Source organism: Lates calcarifer, linkage group LG10, assembly GCF_001640805.2.
Source record: "Lates calcarifer isolate ASB-BC8 linkage group LG10, TLL_Latcal_v3, whole genome shotgun sequence".
Classification (NCBI taxonomy): Eukaryota; Metazoa; Chordata; class Actinopteri; family Centropomidae; genus Lates; species Lates calcarifer.
In genome coordinates, this window is record NC_066842.1 from 18,938,366 (window position 1) to 18,961,173 (window position 22,808).

The window sequence follows — 22,808 nt, forward strand, 5'->3', positions numbered from 1 at the left end:
AATGACCTTCACAGAGGACTGTTGCAGACCTTTGTTACCCGCTCTTGTTGCATTGTCAGGTGTCAGTCTCGGTGGGTGGCTTGACACAGAGCCAAACAAACAGGCGGACAGAGAGGTGGAGATGTAGGCAGAAAAAACATGAAACTGAGGTGGAAAAACACACAATGAAGCATGGTTGCAGGGCAAGCAAGTAGAGAATACCAAAACATAGGCGGTGAGTAGACAGGAGACAGCCAGTCAGATATGCAGATAAACAGAGAAGCCTCTCGGCAGTCAGACAAATACTCTTGCCAGACCAGCAGACAGATAGTTAGAGATGCAGGCATTTTGCCAGGTAGGGTGTGTTGGCCGTTTCGTCATATTGTGGCTCACTGAGATGCAGATTAATGCTGAGAGGGCAGAGGAAGACGGTGTCCAAAAACAGCACAAAGACAGACATGTAGAGGTAGACTGATGCATACTGTGTCAAACTAATTGAGATACTTGGACATGCAATTGGACGGGTTAATATTTCCCGGCATGTCCTCTCAGTTCACATCTGAATGAGTTGTAGAGAGGCTAAAAGTGATTGAAGTGAGAGGTAGACACGCAGGGAGCCTACGGAAATGCAAATAGCCAGACTCGCAGGCCAGCAGAGAGACAGGCAGGCAGGCGTACTCAGTCTGAGTATAACTTCACAGTTCAGTGAGATGTAGGGAGATGCTTTGGGAAGAAAAGCTGAGGGAGTGTATATGTCTCATCCCACAGAGATGCGGAGAGGTGGCCTCTGAGCCGGGTGACAGATTACAGGTCACTCATGTTGCCACGGAGACTGCCGCGGCTGGCGGAGATGAATCACCCATCAGCGTTCCTCTGTAAACCATCAATCACCTCTGACTTCTCACTGCAGACACAGGCCCCCACTAACTCCCCCCACCACCACCCCCGCCACCCACCACCCCACAGACACACACAGTTACACACACGTGCATTAGAGGAGGATACAGCACAAAATCTCACAGGGGATGAGTTCTGCTGACGAATCAACTCAAACTCTGTGAGAACACCGCCCCCTCTTATATCCTGCTCCTCTCTCTCTCTCTCTTACTCCCACATATCACTTTACCTGTCATTTCAGTGCCAGCCTTCCTTTTTGTCACCTGCTCCTCTCTCCTCTCTCGCCTCTCGCTCTGTTTTCCATTTCTCTTCATCTCCGCGTCCTCCAAGTCACGCAGTTCATCTCCACCCCGTTGTGCTTTGTACCACAGTGGTATATCAGTCTCCTGTGTCTCGATGGGCATCTCGCTGCCCAGCACCACAGAGCAAGCAAATCACTGTTGACATTTTAAAAGGCACTGGATCAAATGGCCCACAGTGGGCTGGGTATGTGGAAGCACCATTTGTTCAATGACTTCAACATCCCAGTAGACATTATCATTTGTCTCTGGTCTTGCCAGCTAAGAGGACAGGTTAAATCATAGTGACAAGCAAAAGCCACAACCATAAGTCCAATCAGCTTGCTGATGCTTTGGACTGTGTAAATGATTCATATCTCATGTTTGTGTGTGTTTCTATCATTGACTTTCTCGCACTTGTTAAACTTGAGCTCTCTCTTTGCAGATACCGAACGTTTGTCTCTGAGGATGCGGGCCCCAACACCCTCGTCGCCACAGTTCTGGCCAAAGACCCAGACGGCGATGGTATAATCTACTCCATAACAGCAGGCAATGAGGAAGGAAACTTCGTCATTGACAGCCAGAAAGGTAATACTTCTTAATTTTCCAGCCTGGCTTCACATTTGCAGTTCTCACTCTAATTGTCAGGCTTTCCGTCAAATCACACATTCAATTTTCTCTAATACATTCCCGCTACAGTGGTGTGCAATGAACGCCCTCTACTTTCAAAGTCAATGTGGAGAGATATTGAAAGCTGATATTAAAGGCTGTAATTTCAATACGAGTGCCGCTTTTTCTCTCATTGGGGTCATAAATATAAACGATGACATTATTTAGGAAATTTCCACACTTGGTTTTTCTTTTTGCTGGTGCAGAGAGGAATGTTCCCCGTGTTTCTGTGCTTTCCAGTATTGGTGACTGCACAGTTTATCTTTTTTATTTACCCTTTGATCCGAAACCAGTGGCAATCGCTGTGACATTTGTCACCCAACCCTTTCAATTCAATTTCACAACAACTGCTCTATCATAGCTCACAATCTTCAGGCTGCGCTCTGCCAGCTCCTCTTTCTTTTGTGTCGTCTTTTTATATTCCTTTCTACCCTTTCTGTGTATCCCCAGAGCAGGAAAATGCTAGGGCTGACGTCCTTTGCGTGCAAGGGAAGCCGCTATACCACTTCCCACTTACTGTATATACGAGGAGTGCTGGCTCATTGAATAGCTGCTAGAGCTCATGTCGCATTTGTAAACAAGGTTGACATTTAAGCTGGAAGAATTACCATGAACATCCCACAGTTCACTTATTTTAATGTAGTGGTGCAGTGCTGTCAATGTCACGCATTGTCATTAGGAGCTAGGACCCTTCTCTGCTCTGTGGGCAGCCAGGCACACAAGTAAATTGGGAGAGAGGAGAGTCAGGCACTTGCATCTGTGTGTATCAGCATGCTGTGTTGTCTTTAATCAAGAGCATTGAAAGAGATGAATAGAAGCTCAAGAAGAGAATAAAAAACCTCCCCATGCTCTCACTTCAATGAGTTTCCCCCACATCACAGGCTGCTTGCTCGTCCTGCAACCTCTGATGTTTTTGTATTAGTGTTGACGAGAAAGATGTTGACTCAGATGCTGCATCCTTTTATCCCACCTTTTATCTTGACTGTTACATGAAAGCAGACAAAGGGGGCAAGAGGAACAGCTAATAGGCATCTGCTGAGCCTGGTTAACTTCTAACCCAAGTCACTTACTACTTTATGTTTTCGCTCAAAGTGCTCGAGCTGGATGGGCATCTTTAGAGGAGAGCATGCAATTATTAGATTAGAAATGTGACGAGATCGCCACTGTGAAATTGGTTTTTGGATTTAGTCTGCATATCAGATTTTTACCTTTCTGTGGACTTCTGTGGTGAATTTCCACCGCTTGCTATCTCACTCCCAGTTTCTAGAACAACAGCAAGCAGTGTGCATCTTCTGGTGTGCTTTTATTGATAGTGCATCCTTCGCTATGCAAGGCCACAGTGGCAATAACATCCTGCTTAATGACTAATGGAATGGTTGTACTTGCTCTGTTAGGATGGATCATGTTTTATAATGTGTAATTTAATGGACCTGTGGTCTTTGTAGGGCTGATCCGTCTGCGCTCCACTCCCCTACCCAAGCTTCAAGGGCTGGAGTATGTCCTGAATGTAACAGCTACAGATGACAATGCATCGGGTGGACCGCACCCCCTCTCCTCCACCGCCCGAGTCATCGTTGGGGTTGACGATGTCAACAACAACAAACCTGTATTTGAGGAGGTGAGGATTTAATTCATCCTTGGTCTTTTTCTCATGGATGTAGCAAAAATAGTTCAGCCCGGGTTTTTTTTTTTCTGTATTCACTTTTTTGTTTGGACTCAATGACAAGTGCTTGAAATTTGCTTGTTTGTCAGAGTTAGGTGAGAAGATTTATACCACTCTAATGTTGGCTAACTTTGTTCCATATAAAGACTGGAAAAAGAGGGAAACAGCTAGTCTGGGTCTGTCTAACAAAATACGTACTATTTTGTTGCTAGGACCAGTTGCCAGGCAACCATTGGAGATCCCGACAAAGCAACTGGCAGATTTTGTTACTTTTGGACAGAGACGGGCTAGCTGTTTCCCCCTGTTTTCAGTCTTTCACCTCAAATCAAAGAAAGCGCTCTCATCTTCCTCTCTGTCTCATCCCTCTCAGTGCACTTCAGCTATTCCTCTGTCTATCACTCTTTCTACCCTTCCTCATCCCACTCTTCAACTCTCCTATTTTATTTTATTTTTTGCCCAGGCATTCTCATTTCCCTGGCCTCCGTCTCTCTATGCTCTGTTTTCCCATGAGTTCTGATTAGCCTGCACACCCACTCTATCTTTAGGCGCTCCATTGGGATTTCAATTAATTTATGAAAAAAAGTGCAATATCATCACAATATACTATACCTGTTTAATTAACTTCCTCCTTAATTAGGAATGACTTGAACTTCGGCAGAAGACATACTCATGCGGAGCCGAAGCTCCTGAGGTCTTTCGGGTGGGCTGGAAGTCTTGGCAACTTGACGTGTTTAAATATCACATTGCGCCTCAGAACCATCTGGACTAGCGTGATATTATGTGATTTTTATGAAGAGCTACCTACAGGCCATACCGTCTGTGCCATCATATCCCATGAACCCGTGCATTATTCTTCCTTCTATCGCTCGCTCACATCCTTTGATCCATCTCCCTCCCTCTGTTTCACTCTCACTCCTCCTTGCCTTTTGTTTTTCTTTTTTTTCATGGTCATTCTGTTGAAAGAGTTGCTAGCATTTATATCTGATTACAAAAAAGAAAGACTCCAGAGAGCAGCTCTTTATCTGGGGCATATGTTCATTAGGGGAAATGGATTGAATTCTTTACTAAGACAAAGCTGTTCACTGTTGGCTCTTCAAAAGAAATCAGTTCAAGTGTTTTAATTTCCATAAATGTACGTTGGTGTATCTATAACTTCTACATTTTATTATATGCACAATACATCCCTGTATGTGTGTAGTGACCTTCTCCTTAATGAGTTTATTTTCTTTGATCCCTGCGTTCTCATTTATGTAACATTTTCTGACAATATACCCACATACATGAGAACAGTTTCTTGTATTTGTGTGTCTCTCCTTCTTCCTCTGTCCCTCCCTCTCTCTATCTCAGTGCCAGCAATATCGTGAGCAGGCTTCAGTGCTGGAGAACCAGCCGACGGGGACTTTTGTGTTGCAAGTGCATGCCGTGGATGCAGATGAGGGAGCAAATGGAAAAGTCAAATATGGCTTAATGCACAGAGACAGTGCCATGCCTGCCTTCAGAATTCATCCAGACACAGGTAGAGCAGTCACAGATTGTCTGGGGCTAAAATAGGTCTCAATTAGACAGAGCACAGAGTTTACAGTAGAGAGACAGAGCTGCATTTTAGTGCTAATTGACATCTTTAACAGTTGAACTCCAAAAGGGGAGGAAATATTCACATAATTCAAATATCTGTCTTCAAGAACATGAGTCAAATGCCCAAATCTGTCCGTAAATTATCATTCATTTAATCTGGAGAAGCTCAGCACGACCCTTCAGTATATAAAAATAATTATACATAATGAAGGAATGGCAAAGAGAGAAGCTCTGAAGTCATAACTTGTCAGACTTCTGTCAGTCATTTTTTCAGGTTTGTGCTCTATCAGACTCATCTCAAGATTTAATAAGAAAGTCACTTCACTTGAAAGGAGTGCTTGACTTACATCTATAATTGTTTACTTGTTTCCTTGATTTATGGGTGGATGGTTAGATAGAATGATAGACCGTTGGATGGTAATATGGATTGATGGATGGGTGTACACATGGGTGGGTGAATTGGAGTATTGCTGAATGGATGAATGAGCGTAGATATATTCATGTGTGTACGTTTGGCATCAGGATTGGGGAACAAGCTAATTATTGCTCTGTATTTACAGGAGTGATTGTGACAGCCAGGCGGTTCGACAGGGAGCGGCAGAGAGAGTATTCAATTACAGTAACGGCCACTGATTGGGCAGAGGAGCCCCTCATCGGCATCTGTCAGCTCACTGTCCAAATACTGGACCAGAATGATAATAGCCCCAAGTTTGAGAATCTGCGCTATGAGTGTAAGTGTTGCTTGTATGCAAATGAAATATAAATAATATCCCTGAAGCAGAGCATAACCAGCACCCTTAAAAATGCTTAAGTAAACAGGGTAAGTTGCGGGGGGGGGGTTATCTTTTACTTTGATTTAGCAATTAAATTCATTTTGGGGAGTGTGTTTTGGATTGTGAATGCAGTAAATTTGCCTCTAGATTGGGTTTTATTTGAAGAAAATATGAAATACCATTCATTCCCCAGAATTGAAATGAATTGCATCTCTGTGTGAAAATAATAAGCATAAAAAAAACACCTTGATGTCCCTGGAGCTAAAAACCTAAATTAGTTTTACATTATGACAAACCTCCTGCATGCTTGACCTTTCCCATCCTTTGCCCTCAGCTTCATAAACCTCTACCCTTTTACCAGCAAACTGAGCACACATACATTATTTCTTTCCCCTGCAGACTTTCTGAGAGAAGACACTTTGGTTGGTACCAGCTTCCTTCGTGTAGCAGCTCATGATGACGACTTTGGCACTAATGCAGCTATCACTTACTCCATGTCCCTGGAGCAGCCTGAGTACCTGCGGGTCAACCCTGTCACTGGATGGGTCTACGTTAACCAGCCCATATCACAGGTCAGTCAGGAGTTATTAGAAGGCTTCCTGTCAGCCAGAACACAGACAACACACACACACACACACACACACAGAGAGAGAGAGAGAGAGAGAGAAAGAGAGAAACTGTATCACATGGTGGCTTGTGGGCCTGTGTCAACAAAGTTAATGAATGAGCCACCTCAAAGTGCCTCTGTCTGCTACTTCCAATCTGGGGTATGTGTACTCCCAGAGGTGCTGCATGTGGAAAGACCACAGAGAAGGAAGATGGAGAGAGACTAATTCAGGCTAAACAAATTATTAAAAATAGATGTTAACAGCTTGGGATTCCTGTGGTTATATTTGATGACTACAGTTCTGTTTATTGGTCTGTTACTAAATACTATCCTTTAAACATGCATTAAAAACCTCTCCTGTTCTCTGCAGTAGCTGTCAAGCTGTTTTTGAATGGATGGTACAGGTTTTTAAGAAGCTAATTATCACAGACCAAGACTATTTGTCCATCTTAAATACTCTGGCTTTGATATATTGAATTCAAGACTTTTTCATTTTAATTTATTATCTGAGACTTTGATAAGACTTTGACTGACAGCAAGCAGCAGCTTAAGATGAATCATGTGTTTTGAGGCTATTAACTGAAACAATTTGAAGGCTGCAAGATTCTGTTTGTGATTAAACTTGCAAAACACGTTTACCTCTTCACTAAGAGCTTCTGGAAACTCTAAGCCATATGCTTGTGAAACTATTATAAAGAAGATCAAACAGCTCTTTTTAAAAGGTGAATTATTGTATTCCAGCTGAAAACTAACTAACATGTTAAGTGATTTACTGTGTCAGTGATGTTTTAAATTTTAAATTTTTCATCAGTGTGTTGTAAATGTTCATGTTTTCTGTAGCCTATCAGACTCTTCTTCTTGTTTTCCTCTTTCACTTATTCAAATCTCAGAGTTGCTCTTGGGCTAGAAACTTGATATAGTACTATACAGCCGTCTATTATTTAGCATGCTTTTTAGCACACTGGTGTTAGAAGCCTGTGGCAATTTTGCCGCCGACTTCATGCAAAATTGAGAGTGTTAAGCCCAAAACCTCACTGAACAAAGTTGTTGCATATTTGAGAATGGTATCAGAAGCTATTTGAATCATCCCACAATCCTTGTGCTTTAGCTGAGATTATAAAAGCACTTCATTAAATGTTAAATGTCCCGGCTGGTCTGAGACATTGTTCTTTTTTGATTTTCTCATCACGGTTTCTGATTACAGTGAACAAGTATTAAGGCAAAATTTTCACACCACACTTCACAGTAAAGTGTGCGGCACAGTTCCCAATTGACTTGCGGCGTTTCAGTGGAATATGAAGGTGATAGGCCATTGAACAACAGCAGATATTCTTATTTCCTAGGACAGTACAACCAGAGCCAAACTCATGCAGAGTCAACACAGTGTGCAGTGAGCACAGCCCCATGGAGAATTAAGTGGAGAAGACGGGAAAGGTTCTGTGTCCTGTATCCAGAATATTTTATGGATATTTACTGGTTCAGATCTGATACTATTACTGCAAATTTAATTTTGTACCTTGGTTGGTTGTTACAACAAAGTCAGTCAGTCATTCATTTATTGTAAAAGGAGCTGCTGCGGGGTCCACAGCAGCTGCTGGACATCACAGATTATAATCTTTGTATTCTGGTTTCAAGCTTTGGAAAAGAGTCGTACTTGTTCACAAATACTAATTGGATTGTCCCAGGAATAGAAAATGTAATTCTGAAGTTAAGTGAGATTTCTTTTTATCTGGCTGCTGCAGCACAATAATAGAGTTACTATGCTGTGATTTGCATTGACAGAATAATGCAGTTTATGGGTGAAATGTTACATCTTAACAATTGAATACTTATTTGAGCAATTTTTCATTAACAAAGTGGTACAACTATGACTTATCTTTTACTGTGTGTAGTTAGAATAAAATAAAATTACTTCATGTGGGCAAAAAGAGGCACTTTAGGGGGCTTTTTTCTTCATTCTGGTGTGAGGTTAATGTTGATGTTACATATTGTCTAATTTAGATAAACAGAATCAAACACTCTAATGACCTCTTAAGGAAAATTTCAGCTTTCCCTGCAGTGTCCATTTGATGAAATACAGTTCCTCAGTTAAATTTACCCCTTTATTTCCTAGCGGTTCAATTATAGCACAATAGCAAAAGTAGAGGAGCTTTTGTGCAACCTGAATTATTTCTTAATAAATTTTTGTAAGACTCACACTGCTGCTTCTGCTCTTCTTGGCCTAATTAAATGATGTCCTCAATGGAGTTCATACAACAAGTTTATGTTCAGGCAGGAACATGAAGTCATTACCGCCAATCAGCTGATCATGAGCTGATTGTTCAGAGTGTCAACTAGACGCCTATTCACATAACAGAGAGGTTTATATAAAAACCCAGCTCTACACATTTTGTTGTTATTGCTGCTATTTGTTGTTGCTGGCCAGTCTCCCACTGCCCACTGCTGCAGTGCAATCTCTCATATTTTAAAAGCAGAAACCCTCACATGCTCGGCCTTTTGCGTGAAGATTTTGATAAATGGTTGATTGATTGAAAAGATATTTATTAATCCTCTGTCAGTCAACTAATTGATTAATCGATTAATTGACAAATGATGATTATCTGAACTGAAGTTTGAACTCTTACTCTTGACCACAGAGGACTTACATTACACGAGACATCATAGCAACTGACGGGGGAAACCGAAACACTTCTGTGGAGCTGGCAGTCACCATCACCAACGTAAAGAACCAGCCTCCACAATGGGAAGAGGAGAGCTACAGTGTTGTCATCCCGGAGAACACTGCCAGGGACACACCCATAGTGGTACGTGTGCATTTCATTTTGATTGCAGGTACACTGTTTATATTAGGACGTATTTGTTATGCTGGTTACTCTATCACTTGCCATTTTGAATTGCTGTAATTGAATCATCTGAATGTTTGTTTGCTTACTCCCCTGGATTAGTGCAGCATTATTCAGACAGTGTGTTCTCTTTGTGCTCAGAATACACCTTTGAAATCTTGTCAGTGTGCTGAAAAATCTGTAAATGTGTTTTGGTTTGATGCTGTAGGAGAAAGCTGACACTGGATCGTATGTGTTAAGCAAGTTTCATGACTCCAGGCTAATTAAATCCACTCAAAATGTCTCCTTTGATGTGAAAAATATATAGCTGTCAATCTGGAGAGCACAAAAATCCTCTTTTCCCCAAGGTCTCCACAAAGGGATTCACATCAAGATAAGAGGTTATTTCAGACAACAGGTTTGACTCTCATCTTTCTCAGTCTCTTACTCAGATAATCAGTCATCACAATAATCAAAATTTGACGTAATCTGTGCTTCTCTCAGACTACAAACCACAAATATTGTCTGATCTAGCTCTAATGTAGCCTGTCACATATGAATAAATGTTACCTGATCTACCTAAAAGAGAATCCTTGTTAAAAGAGTAGTTTGAGATTTTGGGAAATGCGCTTATTTGCTTTCTTGTCAAGATTTGGATGAGAGGATTGATACCACTCTGACGTCTAGATGTTACGGAGCCTGAAGCCAGTTATCTTAGCTCAGCATACAGACTTAAAGTGGCGAGAAACTGCTAGCTTGGCTATATCCAGAGTTTAAAAATATGCCTACCAGCAGCTCTAGAGCTCACTAATTAACACGTTGTATCTCATTTGTTTTGCCAGACTAACCGTTTCCACCTGTTTCTAGACTTCATGCTAAACTAAGCTCATTGCCTCCCAGCTGTAGCTCATCATCTAATGCTCTGCAAGAAAGCAAAAGAGCATATTCACAAAATGTGAAATGGTTCCTTTAAGCACAGAATAATAACCTTCTTTTTGGTGGGTCAGCCGCTCCAAGCACTTTTAGTATTAAGGCATGAAGCTAGAGCCAAAAGATTGAGGTCATTAATATAGCCTAAGTCACATAATATATAATATTGGACAGATCAGTCACAGATACTATTAACATAATACCTTTAGTATCTCCGCCTGGTGAATTTGACAGAGTCTACACTCATACTCCTAATCTCCACTCTCAACAAGAAGGCGAATAAGCATTGTTCAAGGTTGTTTTCTGCTTTTTGGCAGTAGCCCTTCCCAACATAACCCGAGATTGCAGATTGTAGAAAAATCATGATCTATCTTCTCATCCTATCCAGACAATCAAGGCGACCTCTCAGCTGGGTGACCCGAGGGTGACCTACAACCTGGAGGATGGGATGGTCCCTGAAACCAATATGCCTGTTCGTTTCTACCTGTCCCCCAACCGTGAAGATGGCTCTGCATCCATTCTGGTGTCCGAGCCATTGGACTATGAGACCACACCCTTTTTCTCTCTCCGGGTCCGAGCACAGAACGTGGCTGCAGTTCCTCTTGCCGCATTCACCACAGTTTATGTCAATATTACAGGCAAGATATATACTTTTCTCACTTTAACTGTCTTTGTTCTTTGATAGGAAATTGAAATTGCCAGATTTAATCAGTCAATTGACTCTTCAATATGTCATTATGTCTTTTGAAATGTTATATTTATAAATAGCATATAATTAACCATAGTAAGTAATAATTCACTGCTGGATAATTAAATTGTCAAAATGTCAGTGCGTTGCAAAGGTAATAAAACATATATAATTAATTGTAAGATATCAACACTAAAGATAAATGTCAGAGATCTGACAAACATATTGCCCTTTGCCAAAGGTTCAGTTGAATTTTCTTTTATCCATTAAGTATAATGTTGAGTTCATGTGCAGATCCAACATACAACACACAGTATTCAAGTCAGCAGCTACAGTAAAACAGTGTTACACTCATTTTTTTGTTTGTTTTCCTGAAAATCAAACTCCTAAAACTTAAATGTGCACACGTTTGGGTACTAGAGAATTTATTACCTAATTATTATCTGGAAATTAACACATTATCTTTATTTGCCTCTAAATCTCTCCTCTCTCCAAAGATGTCAATGACAATGTGCCATTTTTCACCTCCTCCATATATGAGGCCTCAGTAACAGAAGGAGCCCAGATAGGGACTTTGGTTCTCCAAGTGTCTGCCCATGACAAGGACCTGGGCCTTAATGGAGAGGTTTGTGGTTATCTACTTGTGTTCATGTTGTGCAGGTACAGAAAAATGAGGGGATTTAACAGAAGTCTCTTCAGCCTCCTCTGCAGACTGATTTTTCCTTGCTAAACCATCCCTGTTACGCTAGAAGGAGCATGTTGTAACATCGCACCACAATCCCTTAAGTGCCGAAGTTCTTGTTTCAGTGTTGTCAAAGTGTTACTGAGGTGGCATTGTGAACTGTGCCATTGTGGCTGTGAGACTGATTGTGACAATATTGGTATATTGATCTGGTTCTGCCTTTAATGAGAAGACAGACTGGGAATATGATAGAGACATTTTAGGCAGCAAAGCCTTTTATTTTTTGCTATTTCTGCAGGTTATAACTCGAAAAAATGTAGTAACTTAATATTCAAATTCCCTGTGCTCCACAGATCACTTACTCTCTGCTGAGTGACAGCAGTGGCGACCACCATCTGTTCCGCATTGACCCAAAACTTGGGATCATCTACACAGAAGCTGTGTTTGATCGTGAAGCCCGCAGCTCCTATTTGTTGGAGGTTCAGTCAGAGGATGGCCAGGAGTCAGCACGACCTGGCAAAAACAAACAGCCAAACTCAGGTTAGAATGAGGATTTTAATAATGACATCAGAATTTCTCATCTGGCCCAAACCTCTCACAAATGTATACTTTGCTTCATTTCATCAAATCTAAAGTGTGACATTTTGTGAATATTTCCCAAAATGTAGAACTACTCCTTAAAGACAGTCATAGGGTGATTACTATACAGTCAAAATGTTAAATGTTTTAGTCAGTAATTTTTTACTTCAGATTTAGTTTATCCCTGACCTTTTCAGTCATACAAATAGTAATACTAATAGTTTTTCACTGTTGTTACACTCTAGGAAACTATATAAGTTAACTCTGAAGTGGCCTCTGCCCTGGTGAAATGTCCTATTCATAAAAATCAGCATTGTTCTTTACCCATAAGCCTACAGGGCAATACTGAAACCTCTGCTATGAGGAGTGCCTCCTCTGTGCACTGTGTTTTAAACAGACTGCACTGGCATTACATTAGATTCATATACACCTTGGGATTGACTTTGAAAAGTGAATCTTAATTTGATTTATTCCACTGCCATGACCAGGCAGCCTCACTCTCTTCCATGTCAAAATAGTTCAGAGATTTCTCAGCACTCTCTTTTTTGTAACAACTCTTTTTTTCTCTCCCTGTTTTTAATTTTCATCATTCAATATTTAACCAGTACAGCCTTTGTTTGTTTACGTTGTTCTCTTTGTGATATTTTGGCATAAATAAAACCTCTGTCTGTATCTTGAGTGACGTAATATGACGTTTGTATTCAGAAGTGGGTCTTTCGCCAGTGTTTGTCAAGCAGGTATTAGGGGTAAAGGGTGATGTTTTGGAGCAACGAAGCTTTCTCTCTCGGGTTGCCAGGGCTGCTTAGCATTTGCAATGAGCCTTAGCTGTGTCTTGTGCTACGTATCTCCCGCATCCAGAAGGGCTCATCTCCTCTGCAAACATTACCTGTCTCTCTGCGTTACCCCTGGGATACACCAAGAGGAGGAGGGAAATGTAAAAACAAACTGAGGAAATAGGGCCACCTTCCACCACCATCATCTCTTACTGCAACAACTCCAAATTAACATGTCACCCATGTGTTCTATGAGCAGATAATTTACTCTTTCTAACTAAAGAAATAAACAGTGTAATGAGGAGGGCACAGATAAGACACAAACACTTGTCATCTTATAAATATTTAACCTTCCCAGTAGAGAGGTTCTTTATCTACCCTCTGCAAAAAAGCAGCTTGTTGAAGAGGTTTAGCCCCATTACTGTTATTCTTTCTGTAGAAAAGAGTTACCCCTGTTAAAACAATAAACTCTTGACAAAATGAATAATTTATGTAATTTACAGCACATCTTTGTGAATAATGTTTTGTCTGATTTCCATGTCAATGAGGCACATTGCGTCGGGTTAAGTGCCTCTTCCCCACTAAACAGTGACAATGAATTGTAAAATCAATAAACAGATGGAAGGAGAATACACACATACAATGTTTGGCTAACTGTGTGTGTGTGTTTGTGTGTGTGCGCACAAGCGTGTGGGTGCGCGTGTGTTTGTTTGTGCGCTGTATCGTTTAATCTTCTGCTGTTCTGTCATTCTTGCAGACACAGCGTATGTGAGGGTTTTCATCAGCGACGTCAACGACAACAAACCGGTCTTTGCTCAGCGACTGTATGAAGTCGGTGTTGACGAGAATGCAGATGTGGGCCTGGCTGTTGTCACCGTTAGTGCTAATGATGAGGATGAAGGTATGCTTGATGAAGCAGCAGACTGAGGAGGTCCCATGAAGATCTTACTGATGCCACTTCCTAGAAATAAAGGTTAAAGAAGCCACCCAACCAGAGCCAATATGAAAGTTTCTGTGAGCCATTTTGGAACTTCACAGAACTTTCCAGACTGCACTTTTCTTTATCTTTAACCAGACTCCTTTTTTTTGAAATAACAGAATTATTTTGGCAGACTCGGTCATCAGTCGTTTCTTTCAGATAGAGTGCCAAGTAGGCACATTTTGGCAAGATGGCCTGCATTTGTAGCAGTATGTATAAAGTGACCCTGTGGGCAGTCTTTCCCAATCTGGCCTGAGCTCTGCTGAAATTATGCCGCTGAAATCATGCGGAGTGCTAGATTTAGCAGTAGTCATTTGAGTGCTTGGTAATGCACTGTAGCACATATGTTCCAAAAAGAGTGACACGCTCCCACACAGTAGGTGGGCGGGATTTAAGCAATAAAGCAGTTGCTCATCCTCTGTACAGCAGTAGCCTAAGATCCCTTTATCAGGCATGTTTAGGTCCGTTAATCAAGTATTTATGGCGAGCGGGGGTGCGGCTTAGACTGGGCTGCAGCACTAATGATGAATAGCAGTGGAATAACACCAACCCCCAACATTAAAGTTACAATACTGTTGCACTTGCGCCTGAGAGGCTCCGCTCAATCTGTCTTGTTTAAAAACTCCACCCTGGGCTTGGCTGCTGTAAGCCTGCCAGATCTCTGTGGGAGACAGGGAGCACTTTGTCAGCTGGGGTTGTGTTAATAGTACAGATTAGTGTATTTACATGCGATTGTAGCTACTTTAACCCAACAGGATGATTGAAAGCGAAGACTGTACATTCCAGGAGATTATCTTATCTATTCCAGTGTTAAACCAGTAGACTGGATGGTCTCCATGGAGACACAGTAGATGAGTTGAGATATTGACTTCCTCTTTACAAAACTACATCCCTCCACCCTCTCTCAGGCCTCAAAATCATTCCCTTGAGGGCACTATCAGAGTGCGTTATGCTGCTTTTCACTCTCATGCTCCCTTTTACTTTTTCGGCACTCTTTTTAATTAGTATCTGATTAAAGCCGAGGAGACGAGGTACAAAGTTTCCATTTAATTAAGTAATCAAAACAAGAAAGGGATACATGAAAACCCACTAATGCTCAGGTCTCAGAGGAAATGAGGTGTAATACCCCTGTGGTTATGCCCTTTTGTTGTTGCCAGTATTACAGTGCTTCTGCTAAAAGTAAGAAAAGGGGGCAATATAGCAGTATTCAGCATGGTGCTACACTTATGTGTATGTATATAACCTTATCATAAAACTGTTTATTTTCAGAATCAGAGTCTGGTATTTCACATTCATGCATTCTGTAATTCTCGCCACAGGGGCCAATGCCAAGCTGCGCTACCAGATAACATCTGGCAACAAAGGTGGTGTTTTTGACATCGAGCCAGAGGTGGGGACCATCTTTATTGCGCAGCCACTGGACTATGAGCAGCAGAAAAGATACAAGCTGCTGGTCCTTGCCTCTGATGGGAAGTGGGAAGACTATGCAGCCGTGGTGGTTACTGTGGTTAATAAGAATGACGAGGCACCAGTGTTCTCCATGAATGAGTACTATGGATCTGTCACAGAGGAACTTGATGGGTCACCTGTGTTTGTACTGCAGGTGAGAGGCTGAAATGATTAAGAGCTAAGAGGTTTTCCACTGCAGTTATTTCAGTAATGACTGCAATTATCCTTAGAAATCTCTTTTTTAAATCACTCAGTTTCTCAAAATTTCTCTACATGTAGCTGTATGTAATGGCTAGGTATTGGGTAGAATATCTTAAATGTAACATGTTATTTCAGTGACTCCGCTGTTAGTCTTTTGTTGTTTATACACTAATGTGATTTGAAACATTATAGAATTATTTGGCAGTAAGTTGGAGAGACAGCAATGATGGAGTTTGTGTGAAGAAATTCTGCAGTAAAACTGTCAGACCGAGATGCCATATGTGAGAAACACGCCTGATCAGAGCTCATTGCTTTAATTTAGATGGTCAGGACAAAGTGCAAACGCTTAAATGGGCTGTCGAACAAAATCCAAAAACAAAGGAGACCCGGGTGACAGCTGAAAAGAGATAAGAAGAGGCAGTAATTTGGGTTTGACTGGATGAATGAATATCCATTTTCTTAAGAAGTTGTATTTATCTCTGTAGGTGACAGCTACTGATCCAGACAAGGATGCAGACCAAGGTGCCATACGGTATTCCATTCATGGCCAAGGGGCCGAGTCACACTTCATGATCAATGACATCACGGGGGAGATGTATGCCCAGCGCACCATGGATCGAGAAGAGCGTGCTGTCTGGCGCTTTGTTGTCATGGCAACGGACGAAGAGGGAGAGGGGCTAACTGGCTTTACAGACGTTATTATTAACGTGTGGGACATCAATGACAATGCCCCCACCTTCTCCTGTGCCCCTGATAATTGCCACAGTAGCGTGGCAGAGAACTCCCCCCCTGGAGCATTTGTTGTGGAAATGACGGCGGTAGACCTTGATGACGCAGCTGTAGGTCAGAACGCAATCCTCACCTACAGGATTACTGAGAATGCACGCAACGCAAACAGTGCAGACCTCTTCACTATCGATTCCAGCACTGGCACCATATCTGTAGCTGCAGAGGGTCTGGACCGGGAGTTTGCTGACACCCACCGGCTTGTAGTGGAGGCCCGGGATGGTGGGGGTATGACAGGTACAGCCACTGCCACTATAGTCGTAACAGACATCAACGACCATGTTCCAAAGTTTAGAGAGGACTGGTGTGGTGCTCGTGTGCCAGAGAGCACTAATGAAGATGCCGCTGTTCTGGAGTTGAGCGCTGTGGACCCTGATGCTGGCACATATGGACAGCTGACCTTCAGTGTGGTGGCTGGAGACCCAGAGCAGCAATTCTACATGGTCAGCCACAGACTGGACCAGACGGGCACTCTGCGACTGAAGCAGAAGCTGGACTTTGAGAAACCAGGGAAGCAACGGTTTAATCTTACTGTTAAGGTAGAGGACTCCGACTTCTCTAGCCTCATCCACTGTCTGGTCCAAGTGGAGGATGAGAACGATAATGCCCCTGTGTTTGCCCCGAGCTCCCACCTGCTCTCTCCTGTGCCCGAGGACATAACTGTAAGCACCAGTGTCATTCAGGTCGTGGCCACTGACTCTGACTCAGGTCTGAATGGGGACATTTTGTACAGCATTCTCCCCCAGTCTGACCCATATGGACATTTTACAGTCAGCCGAGCTGGTGTGGTCACAGTTGCCAGGCCGCTGGATAGGGAGACAGTGGCAGGTTATGAACTGGTCGTCATGGCGACAGACCGGGGTACCCCGGCACTGACTGGCAGTGTCACGGTCCACTTGCCTCTGCTAGACATGAATGACAACGGGCCAGAGCTGGAGACTGCCTACACTCCTGTGCTGTGGGAGAACAGTCCAGCACCTCAAGTGGTCTGGCTCAACAGGAGCTCAACTTTGCTTCACGTTGTGGACAGAGACTCCCCAGAGCATGGACCTCCTTTCTTTCTCTCCCTGCCCTCACGTTACTCTGTTGACTTCCACCTACAGGATCATGGGAACAGCTCTGCCACACTCACTGCCCTGCGGAGATTTGACAGGGAGAGGCAGAGTGAGTTCCACTTGCCAGTGATTATGATTGACAGCGGCAATCCGCCAATGACAGCCACAAACACCCTCACAATCACCATCGGTGACCAGAATGATAATGCCCATCAGGCAGGAGAGAAAGATGTCTATGTGCATAGCCGCAAGGGTGAGTTGCTCGCTTCCCCTCATTTCATTCTCTTTGCCCCTTGTTTTCGCTACAGAGCTTTGCTCCGCAGGCAGAGCTTGAGTGAAGAGGGGAAACTGAGGCTACAGCTGAAGGGAAAAGTTTTCACTCCTATACCTGCTCGGTGTAGTCTGGAATTCATAATTGCGCTCTTCCCTTTACATTCCAACAGTGTTTTGTTATGGTAATATCGTTGTCAAATCCTTTCCCAAGCCCTCAGCACATTCTTCCCCCACCAACCCAATGCCTAAAGCTCATCTGAACATCACATAATGATAAGGATGATGATGTCTTGTAGCGTCTTTACCCTCCAGGTAAGTTGGTTAGGTATGTTGGCTTGTTAGTGTTTTGATCACACTCTTAGCTACATGGCAGTTTTGGTAATTGTGGAAAACAGGAGCGCCGTGACTCATCCAGGCTGCCATTGTTTACCCAGCTGCAGTACTCTGGCACTGCAGGTCGATAATAACATAATCCATACTGAGATAGCCCCGCTTCCTTAAGCTCCACGCTCTCTGAAGTGGAGCACTGAGAGCCTATTCATTCCAGCAGTGGGGCTCCACAGTTATGAGCATAATAAGTAGAACAGAACACAAGAATGCAAGATAAGGAGAAGAGAGGGACGAAAAGATAAGTGTTGGCATCAGCAGATTCTGTCCAGACGGAATCAATGTGTGTGTGTGTGTGTGTGTGTGTGTGTGTGTGTGTGTGCGTGCATGTGTGTGTGTGTGAATGTGTTTACCTTGAGCAGGAAGGATGGAAAATGCAGCACTGGGGAAGGTGTATGCCCCAGATCCTGATGACTGGGACAACAAGACCTACACTCTGGAGACAAGCGCAGCCAAGTAAGAGCTCATTGTTAAATGCGTATAATTTTTTCTGAAAACATGCTGATCTCCAAATGTGCAGCACAAGAACAAGCACTAAAGCAATACAGGACCAGATGAACTGCCAGCAGTGTAGAATTTGAAAAAATAAAGAGGATGTGGACTCAGCGTTGAGGCTGTATTTCTCTAACAAGGCTTGTTTCAGTGATATCACTTGACCTGAAACATGCGTAACAGGTACTTCCCCTCATCTTAGATCCAATTCCCTGGCCTCTAATATAAGCTACACTTTCCAAAGAGACTTTAATCATAGCCGTCAACAGTGATTGCCATTCTGGAAAATGCAATCAGACGGAAACAAACTAAGCAATCTCGATCCACCTGTATGATGCTCCCGAGATGAAACAACCTGTACAAGCATGGTCTGGCTCCATCACGGACCTTGTGCAGCTATTCAGTATTCACACCCTCAAGATCAGATAAGAAATACCAGCTACATATTTGTTTTATTCATATAATAAATTCTGACAGTTACCATGACAACTATCAAGCTCTTTTAGGAGGTATTTTGGGGCCAGAAGAATTTATTTGTTTTTTTTTTATTTCTTCTTTTTCTTCTTGGCGGTTTTTGTTTTTCTGTATTTTTGTTACTTTTCTGTGTTTTGAAAATGAATTCGCATTCACTTCCTGCTGGAAGAAACCCAGCTACAGCTGACCAATTCTCTACTTGTCTGTCTGCCATCTGTCAGGCATTTTTTTCTCTGAAAAAGAGCTCAAACACAAAAGAAGCCACTTGTCTTTTTTTTTCTTTCTCTCATCTTCCACTGAAGCCGTCCTCTCCTACTCAACAGCTCCTCTGCTTTTCTCAGATACTTCAGCTTGAACCAGAGCTCAGGAGTGCTGACTGTCCGACAGAACGCTCCAGCAGGCAGCTACTGGTTGAGGGTCGGGGTGTCTGATGGGGTGTGGCCCGATGTGATGTCCGGTGTCAGAGTTCATGTCAGGGAGCTAGAGGAAAAGGCCATCCAGTCGTCCGGCTCGCTGCGTTTGGCAGGTAATGTTAGCAGAAACACTGACCCACCTGGATGGCATAATAACTGTATTAATTTTGAATCACTGGGTGCCTGAAGTTGTGCATGAGGATGAGTGTTGGCTGTGATTCAGTTTACCTGTTAGTTCTTGACAAGACCCCCGGAACTATAAGTCAAAAAAATGAGTGTAATTGTTTATTCAATTGGATTCCCTGTCTCAGTCATCCTCCACAAAATAGAAAGCTTGCTCTTTGTTGCCGCTGTTGTTGTTAAATTCCTTTTTGAAGCTGATGTTGAAAGAGACAGGCCACAGGCATGAATAAATTGGTACTTTTCAATGAATGATTATCAGGTTGTCAATCCAGTTAGCAATGAAATAATAGGCTGTCAAGAGAAATTTTAATACTTGCATTATTTAGCATTTCCAAGCATTGTAAAGCAACTATTCACAGAGCTTGTTGGTAATAGTTTCCTTCTTCTTCTTCTTCTTCTTCTTCAACACTCTGAAGTTTATGTTAGAGTCTTCATTTTTCTGTCAGTCTCTCAGAGCAAATCAGAGTTATAAAGGTCAATTTGGAAGTGTCAGGTAAAGTCCTTGACATTTAAAAAGCCATTTGGCGAACAGAGTCGAAGGCTATTATGGATGCCTCTGACTCCAAGTCATTATCATTTTTGGAGATTAAAGATGACTGCCCACATTCTCCAAGATATTATTGGAAGGTGGCACCACAAATGTGATTGATTTTCCGGTCATTAAAATATTTTGTACAAGGCAGTCCTTCAAGACCCCTAAGTTTATTTCAGCGAAGAAATAAACGATTTTTACTTGACTGCATCACGACTCATTCACCTTATGGATGATTCAGAGAGGAAATGGATCAATAGTGGGAGATGTCAGGCTACCTCTTGAGCTAATGGAATCAGGAACTCGGTAGACTTTGATCAACTCTGTAGTTGTCATTGACGAGTCAGTAGTTCTTATTGCATCAACCCCCACTCCCTTTGTCTCCTGAAGGCATTACAGCGAGAGATTTTATCGACTCTCACGTCGAGGGGAAGAGTCGGCTGGAGACGTTCTGGGACTTCCTGTCAGAAACCCTGTCCGTCAGGCCGGGGAGTATCAACATTTTCAGCATAGCAGACAGAGAGGAGAAAACAGTGGACATTCATTTTTATGTGCTAACTGATAATGGCTACCTGCGACCAGAGAAACTGCACGCTGTCCTCGCCGCACATAAAAAGAAGGTACATATACCATCGTGTCTGATAGATAGAGATCAATGCTCATATATCAAGTGATACACCTGGGAGCTTGAGGGGAAGAGATAACAGGGCTTTTTATCTGCCCTTTTATTTTCACACCAACTTTCTGTCTGTTTACTGCCTGGCCCTGTCATGTCTCTTTGTCTTCCCCATTCATTTGTTGTCTTTGTCTTCCCTCTTTTTGTAGCGTTCTGTCTTTCTCCCATGTTTTGATTGTGCATCATTGTGATTCGTCCCTCATGCTTAACTCTATTCCTTGCTCCTTTAAAAACAAGCAATTATGGCATATTGAAAGCATTTATGTAAATTAGGCCTTACCTTCCTCCTCTTGCATTGCTTGTGAGGTCATTTTCCCCCTCCAAATGTATATCACTGTGTACCCCACACTGCCAACAATGGAGATACAAACCTTTGTATCTTCACTGACAATTATTGTAATTCCCATTTTTGTTTCCCTCACCTCCTCCCTTCTTCCTCACTCTGACTCTCTACAGCTGCAGTCACTGCTGCGTGTAAATGTGAGCCAGGTGCAGGTGGATGAGTGTGTGCACACAGACTGCAAGGCATCCGGCGGCTGCTCCACGCAGTTAAGCATCAGTGACTCGCCCACCCTGGTAGACTCAGGTGCTTTTTCACTGGTCTCAGTGAAGGTGACATCCTCGGCCGTGTGTGGCTGCGCTGCCAGAGAAATGACCCACCGGCCCTGCTCCTCCTACCCCACTAACCCCTGCCTTAATGGGGGGACCTGCATCGACACCCAGGATGGATACAGGTGGGCGGCATGTTTGCAGTTGTTCAGGAGGACTGGTGTTGGAAAAAAAGATAGAAAACAGACACAGGAGTGGCCTGCAGTCTTCCCTCTAGTCCAGTTAGACTTACTGTAAGAGTGGTAGCTTGGAAAATGAGGCCAGAATTACTAACAGTGTCTCTTGTGAGAAAAATGTCCTTCACCTGCAACTTCACCTGAATATTAAGTATATAAAATTGATGATTTTTTTAAAAGGCTTTGGTGTATTTGCCATGGCAGTAATGTACATGTATGTACATATATTCTGAGTATATTGTGGCAAGATTTTTAATTTAGGTCTGTAGATTTAAAACCTGATACTGAAATTTTAACGTTCTGGTGTGCTGAGTTTTGCAGAAACTAAATAATGAACATAGCTTTTGTACCAAGGTCATTAGCCAATACTTTGAATATTAACCCTAGATATTGATAAATGTCTGCAGTCAATATAAAGGCCTTCACCTTCAAGTGAATAGGTCTCTGTGGTACTCTATCTGAGAAGAAACAGCATGCAGTTCATTTCATGCACTCACTAATGCCCAGATTAAATAAATATAGGGCAAGGGGATTAGCACAACCCTGGGCCCCCCCTATGCTTCTAACTTTGCAAAATCTCATTTAATGCCATTTACATGAACATTCGAGTTTGTCAAAGGCATAGTCTTCAGAGAGGAAATGTACAGAACTTGTTTTTTTTTTCCACTTCTATCTTTTAAATTGTCTCTGCTGCATTTGATCTACACACTGCTGGGAGAAGCCCTTACTCTGTGAAAAGAACATCTCCCCATATGTTCCATATGTGCCCTCATGCGAATGCAGTACAACAATAAAGAATCCAATTTTTTGCTTCTATCTGCTGTCGAAGGAGCTTAACAGGCAACCTCAGACAGGAGCTGATCAGATATTGTCAATCAAAGCGAGAAAAACATGCCCCGCACCTCTTGATTTGAACTGGCATTGCTCTCATGAGCCACATGAAAGAGCAGTGGCGTGTGCATATGTATGCATAAGGCTACACTCAGTCTAAGCCGTCCCTTTTTGCTGCTTATGGATCAGTATTCCTGACATGTGTTGCCCCTCTGCAGAATAAACAGTGATGGGGAGAAACAGCCCCTAACAGCCTCAGTACACACAGCCTTCCTCAGACACTGCATGAAAATAGATGGCTTTGACATTATCAGCAAAGCCAGCTTGTCTCACATGCCTGCAGTGGAGGGGACAGGACGAGATCAACCGGTCCCTTC

General features: G+C 42.7%; 1 protein-coding gene across 1 annotated transcript in view; it reads left to right on the forward strand.

Annotated features, from left to right (window-relative positions):
* The window catches only part of LOC108875425 (neural-cadherin), a 78,705-nt gene that overhangs the window by 33,597 nt on the left and 22,300 nt on the right, over positions 1-22,808 (forward strand). Inside the window, exons 7-22 of the mRNA XM_018664373.2 lie at positions 1,600-1,742; positions 3,269-3,441; positions 4,834-5,002; positions 5,622-5,792; positions 6,234-6,406; positions 9,078-9,245; positions 10,582-10,831; positions 11,379-11,506; positions 11,917-12,103; positions 13,673-13,816; positions 15,214-15,497; positions 16,030-17,638; positions 18,408-18,501; positions 19,353-19,537; positions 20,530-20,759; positions 21,272-21,549. Of these exons, the coding sequence (XP_018519889.1) occupies positions 1,600-1,742; positions 3,269-3,441; positions 4,834-5,002; positions 5,622-5,792; positions 6,234-6,406; positions 9,078-9,245; positions 10,582-10,831; positions 11,379-11,506; positions 11,917-12,103; positions 13,673-13,816; positions 15,214-15,497; positions 16,030-17,638; positions 18,408-18,501; positions 19,353-19,537; positions 20,530-20,759; positions 21,272-21,549 (4,386 nt within the window). The remainder of the gene's footprint in view (positions 1-1,599; positions 1,743-3,268; positions 3,442-4,833; positions 5,003-5,621; positions 5,793-6,233; positions 6,407-9,077; positions 9,246-10,581; positions 10,832-11,378; positions 11,507-11,916; positions 12,104-13,672; positions 13,817-15,213; positions 15,498-16,029; positions 17,639-18,407; positions 18,502-19,352; positions 19,538-20,529; positions 20,760-21,271; positions 21,550-22,808) is intronic.